Source organism: Penaeus japonicus, unplaced genomic scaffold (assembly GCF_977035675.1).
Source record: "Penaeus japonicus unplaced genomic scaffold, GWHDUDI00000001_assembly GWHDUDI00000004, whole genome shotgun sequence".
In the NCBI taxonomy this organism is placed as follows: domain Eukaryota; kingdom Metazoa; phylum Arthropoda; class Malacostraca; order Decapoda; family Penaeidae; genus Penaeus; species Penaeus japonicus.
The window spans coordinates 35,681,600-35,689,099 of record NW_028234406.1 but is presented as its reverse complement, the minus strand read 5'-3'; the positions used below and the strand labels follow the sequence as shown (position 1 = coordinate 35,689,099).

Sequence of the window (7,500 nt, the reverse complement as noted above, 5' to 3'; positions counted from 1 at the left end):
GTGAACGAAAGATATATTTTATTTACAAACATATAACTGAGGATCCTAACGGAAGCCTCTTGTTCCTAAATCTGAAATCGGTAAAGTGTTCCAATTGAAGAGAAAACATTAGAGATTAGAAGATTATATATATATATATATATTTAATATATTTATTATTATATATTATACATTATTTATTTTATATTATATATATATATACATATACATATACATATATATATATTTATATAAATTCTATATACATATATATATAAGTATTATATTGTATATACACTGGACACACACACATTACATCTACATTTACACACACACACACACACACACACCAACACACACAATTATATATATATATATATATATATATATATGTGTGTGTGTGTATTGATATAACATATATATATGTATATTTATATATCTATATATATATATTTTTTATATATATATAATTATTTGTGTGTGTGTGTGTGTGGTGTGTGTATTGTGTTGTATGTGTGTGGTGTGTGTTGTGGAGCATAGGTTTATTATGTAATGTTATATCTATATCTTCATATATATACATATATATATATACTATAGGTGATATATAGGATAGATTGATAGATTGATAGATAGATAGTAAATGTTAACAAATTTGATATATTTATATATATATTTAATATTGTCTATCATACTGAAAGTATTCTATAGAAGCGATATATTTATATATATATATATATATATAAGATAAAGTTGGATATATATAATATATTGATATACATATATTGTGATAGTGATAGAGATATAGATAGATATTTAGTTATATATTTTGAGAGATAATTGATGATAATATAGATTGTTTGGGAGATATGGGATATATATCTAGTATGGAGACTTTATATGTTGATATATTGTATTGTTATATATATATATAGGGTATATGTTATAATAGTATAGTGATATATATTACATATATATATTGACAGATATACATATATTATATATATATCTATCATATTTATATATATATATAATTTTAATATATTACACATGATATATTATGTATATATGTATATACACACATAGTTACAACATATATACTTGTAAGGTATATATATAGGTTGATATATATATCTATATATGAGATATATATATATATATACTTTTTTTATATATATACATATATATATGATTATATATATGGTCTGCTCGGACCCATAGTGTGAGTGTAAATATATATATATATATATATATATATATATATAGATATATATAACTATATATATATACTCATATATATACATATATATATGGTATTCGGATATTGAGTTATAAATATATATATATATATATATATATTACATACATATATAGATATATATTTGTTTATATATAATCTATATTTTTGTATATACGATATATATATATAGACATATATATATAATATATATATATATTCGTATGATATATATATATATATATATATATATGTATATGTAATATAAATATATATATATATATAAAGGTATATATATATATATTATATAATCGTAAAGATATATATATATATATATGATATTATATTATTATATATTATATATATATATATATATATCTATAATAATATATATACACACACCACACCATACACACACACACACACACACACACACCACACACAATAAATATATATATCTATACTATCCTTATATATAATATATATATTATATAAATATATATATAATATAAATATTATACACACACACACACACACACACACACACCAACACACCACACCACACACACACCACACACACACACACACACACACATACACATATTATATATATATATATATAATATATATACGTCTATATATATAATATATCTATTGTATATATATATATATATATAATTATACGTATATATGTATATTAAGTATATATATATATATAATATATATATATATATACTTATATATATATATATGACGTGTTATATATATTTTATTGTGTTATATGTGTTCTATGTATAAGGTGTTTGTGTGTGGTGTTGATGTAATGTGTGTGAGTGTGTGTGTGTGTGTGTGGTGTGTGTGTGTGTAATTATATAGATATGTATATATAATATATATAATATAGATATGTGTATATATAAATATATAATATAAATATATATACTTATATATAATATATATTATATATATATATATATACTATATATATATATAATATTATATGTGTTGTGTGTGCTGTGTGTGTGTGGTATATATATGAGTGTATATATCGGGCGTGTTTTGTGTGTGTGTGTGTGTGTGTCTGTGTGGTGGGTGTGGTGTGTGTGTGTTTGGGTGTCGTGTCGTGTGTGTGTGTGTGTGAGCGTGCGTGCGTATGTGTGTGTTGTGCGTGTTGTGTGGTGTGTGTGTGTCTGTGAGTCTGTGTATATGTATAATATATATGAATTATATAGATACATATATATATATATATATTATATATATATATCTAATATATATATATATATATATGAGTGTGTGTGTGTGAGTGTGTGTGGAGTGTGTGTGTGTGTGTGTGTGTGTGAGTGTGTGTGTAGTGTGTATGTGTATATGTGTATGTATGTATATATATGTATATGTATATGTATGTATGTAATATATTCTAAATATATATATATATATATAGTTAAACAATACGCGACGTTATATAAGATATTCTCTATATATATATTATTATAAACATATATATCTATATTATATATATATATAATATATATATATATATATATATTTAAATATATATATATCTAATATATATATATATTATTCTATATATTATTAAACTATATTATATATATTAAATAATATATATATATATTATATATATATATGTATGTGTGGTGATGTGTGTGTGTGTGTGTTCCGGAGAGTGTGTGTGTGTGTGTTTGTGTGTAATGTATGTATGTATGTATGTATGTATTGTAATATATATATATATATATATATATATATATATATCTATATATAGATATATAGATAGATAGATATAGATGATAGATAGATAGGATAGATAGATAGATAGTTAGATAGAGAGAGAGAGAGAGATGGAGAGGGAGTGAGGAGTGGAGAGAGGGAGAGCGGGAGAGGAGAAGAGAGAGAGAGAGAGGCAGAGAAAGAGAAGAGAGAGAGGCAGAGAGAGAGAGGAAGGAGGGGAGGAGGGAGAGAGAGAGAGAGAGAGCTCCCTTTGTTTATAGTCATATGTATCATGCATCGAACTGACATCCACTTTTCCGGCTATTAATTTCACACTCTCTGTCTCATCCCAGAGATGACATGATCGGCCTGCCTTACAACTTCCAGCATGTCAGTCACGCGGGATTCGACAGAGATAACAATTTCTTTCAGTTTAACATCGAGAAGGAAGTTGAGGATCAAATCAAAGAGCTGTTGAAAGAGGTGAGTTTTCTATCACGTTTAGATCCGTAAATCAATGTGAATGGGTTGATAAATGAACAAATTCAATAGAGAGATGAATAAACAAATGTTGTAAGTGAATAAATGAACAAATGTTGCAAGTGAATGAATGAACTTATCTTGTAACGGTTTCAAGTGTTGTCATTACGGACGTGGGAGTGCCAACACACAGAGAAAGGGATAATGTCAGAAAAGAATTAGCCATGTATCCCACGTATGGTTCTTCCCGTGCAGATCGGCTTGACCAAGACCCAGATGTCCCGACCTCGGACGCGGGAGTTCGTGTTCAACCTGCTGGAGCGCCACGGAGTCCTTCAGGAGGCCAGGCGAGAGTCGCAGATCCTCTCCTCGCAGAAACGACTTTCGGGCCAAGTCGTTGAAGTCGTGTCCGGCGATAGCCAGACTGAGATGTTCTTGGTGAATGGCGACGATGAGAGTAGATGTCAGGTCGGCGAGGTCATCGACGGGAGAAATCTGGAATATTCTGGCTCGGGACTTGAAGACGGCGCCGTGCTAGTCGGTACATTGAACTTGTCGGATGTAGAATGCCCGTCGCCTCTCCAGCAGTCCGCGCCTCAGGACCAGAGTCTTGAATCCTCTGCTAAAAAGTCCCGTACGTTGGAATCACTCTCGAAACTAAATACTAAGAAAATGCTATCATTGCTTTCACTAACAGCCAACAGCCGAAATGATATAAATGAAAAATATACAGCATATTCAAAACCACTAATTATATTAATTGTTGTTAGTTCGCACTAAATTGGTCTTTGATACTTGTAGTTTTGCTCTATAATGTGACTCCATCTCCGCTGCAGGTCACAGGCCCGCTAAGCGACAGGCCCCCCAGCCGCCCACAAGAGTCGGGGACGCCAGCCCTGCCGCCCCGGACGGAAAGGTCATCCAGACGACCGCCACCGCTGCCAGGGTCTCCCACGATGCCGTGCCTACCGTAGAGGTACCCTTAAACACAGACCTTGATAAGAAGGTCATACACTGCATCGTCTCCGAAGGGTCGGTCATACACAATGTCACCTCTTACGTTATCAGCTCAGCGTCCCCCGCAGGCGAGACTCAAGGCAGCTCTTCAACCTCTTCACAAGATAACAACGCTTCTGTTATCAGTATCGAGCGCGCACCCACCCCTCCGCCTCCACGAAAGTCGCTCTCGCCCTGACTGGCGCTGTTGCAGAGTCTATGCGGGAATGAAAGGGTCCTTGGCTATGGCTGTCACGCAGGGGACACGCACGGGAAGCCGCTAGAGCAAAGACACGCTACTGCACACATGTATTTCCTTGATTAAGTGAGCGTGTACTGTTTAAGCAAACCAATCTAGGGGTAGAGACGACAGCAGCTTTGAATCCTGTCGGATGGGATCTTTTCCTTGTTGTTTTTTTGTAATGTTATTCAATTCAATAAACTTTAAGAAGAAAATGATAACCACTGAACTTTTTATGTCATCCTGATTAAATATCGTCATCCCATAATAATCTTGATGATTGAAAATGGAACTAAAATTGAGTTGTTGATCTATAGTGATTTTTCATTTATTTTCATATCTTTGTATTTGTCAGTTTTTTGCTCCTTTTTTATATCTATTTGCCAATTTATCATTGATTGATTTATTTACTTTATCATTTCTTTATTTATTTACTTTATCATTGATTTTATTTGTTTATTTGCAGAATTATCTTAATATACAAGTATTATTCATATGTTTATTTTCTACGTTTTTCCATTTGTTTCTTTCATTCTTTGTTACTTCATTCGTTTATCTATATATTTCTTTACTCCTCCATTTCTATATCTGCTCTTTATTCATTTATTCACCTGATCTTTTGTTTATCTATTTACAACGTTGAGTGGGAAGAAGTTTGAACTAAATTGATGAATTTCCATGAATACAAGTTTCACCCGAGATTGAGAAGGGCACTTGTTCTCTAAGCCGTATTGCAGCCTTGCATCCTTGGCACCGTATTGCACAAGACCTTGGCTGTGCAGTAAGGATTGTTGCAGAGTAATGGCATCTTTGGAGGTCTATATTATAAAGGATTAACAATTTAACACGTTGTAAGTTGATCCTTTGTATTATGATTATTTAAATAGAGTTTGCATTGCAATTGCACTGAACTAAAGTATGATAGTTTGGTAATGATAATGCTAATTGATAATAACAAAAACAACAACAACGCTAGAAATGATAATGATGACAATGACAGTAACAATGATAATAATTCAGTGAAAATGAGAATAATGATGATGGTAGTGACGATGAGGATGATGATAATGATGACGATTATGATGATGATATTGGTAGTAATTCTAATGATAATGATAATAATACTAATGATGATAATAACAATAACAATAATAATAATGATGATAATATTGATAATCCTGATGCTGGTAATGATAATGGGGATAATGATAATGATGATGGTGATCATCATCATCATGATCATAATAATAATAATAATAACAACAATAATGATAACTTATTACGTTACTTGTTTTATTGTTCTTAGTAATAATTATAGTAAAAAAAAAACTATTTATAATGATAATAATCATTATATAAAAATGATAATGATGGTAACGATGATAATGACAATGACAAAGATGATGATGATGAAGGTGAAGATGAAGATGATGACGATGACAATGATGATGATGATGATGATGATGATGATGATAATGATAATGATAATGATAACGATAATGATAGTGGTAATGATGGTGATGATAATGATGTCAATAATGATAATGATAATAGTAGTAACAATAATAATAATGATAATAATAATAATAATAATAATAATAACAATAATAAAGATAATTATAATAATAATAATGATAATGATGTCAACAAAGATAATGATAATGATAACGATGATGGTGATGTTAATGATGTCAATAATGATAATGATAATAGTAGTAGTAATAATAATAATAATGATAATCATGATAATAATTATAATAATATTAATCACAATGATAATAATAATAATAACAACAATAATAAAGATAATGACGATAATAATGATAATGAAAATGATAATAATGATAACAAAAATAATGATAATGAAAGTAATAATAATGATAATGGTGATAATAATAATAATAATGATAATGATAACGATGATGGTGATGTTAATGATGTCAATAATGATAATGATGACGATGATGGTGATGTTAATGATGTCAATAATGATAATGATAACGATGATGGTGATGTTAATGATGTCAATAATGATAATGATAACGATGATGGTGATGTTAATGATGTCAATAATGATAATGATAATGATAATGATAACGATGATGGTGATGTTAATGATGTCAATAATGATAATGATAACGATGATGGTGATGTTAATGATGTCAATAATGATAATGATAACGATGATGGTGATGTTAATGATGTCAATAATGATAATGATGTCAACAAAGATAATGATAATGATAACGATGATGGTGATGTTAATGATGTCAATAATGATAATGATAATGATAATGATAACGATGATGGTGATGTTAATGATGATAATAATGATGATGATGACGATGATGGTGATGTTAATGATGTCAATAATGATAATGACAATATTAAAAATAATAATAACTGTAATAATGATAACAAAAATTATGATGATGATAACGATGATGGTGATGATAATGATGTCAACAAAGATAATGATAATGATAACGATGATGGTGATGTTAATGATGTCAATAATGATAATGATAATAGTAGTAGTAATAATAATAATAATGATAATCATGATAATAATAATAATAACAACAATAATAAAGATAATGACGATAATAACGATAATGATAATAGTAGTAGTAATAATTATAATGATGACAATGATGATGATAATGATCATGATAACGATGATGGTGATGTTAATGATGGCAATAATGTTAATGATAATGATAATGATAATGATAATGATAACGATGATGGTGATGTTAATGATGTCAATAATGATAATGATGATGATAATAATAATAATAATAATAGTGATAATGACAATGATAACGATGATGGT

General features: G+C 28.9%; 1 protein-coding gene across 1 annotated transcript in view; it reads left to right on the top strand.

Moving 5' to 3' along the window:
• LOC122250584 (uncharacterized) overlaps positions 1–4,657 on the top strand; it is an 11,889-nt gene extending 7,232 nt beyond the window's left edge. The window contains 3 exon segments of the mRNA XM_086536526.1: positions 3,185–3,430; positions 3,683–4,061; positions 4,264–4,657. Of these exon segments, the coding sequence (XP_086392652.1) occupies positions 3,185–3,430; positions 3,683–4,061; positions 4,264–4,622 (984 nt within the window). The 3' untranslated portion in view covers positions 4,623–4,657.
• Positions 4,658–7,500: the final 2,843 nt, after the last annotated feature.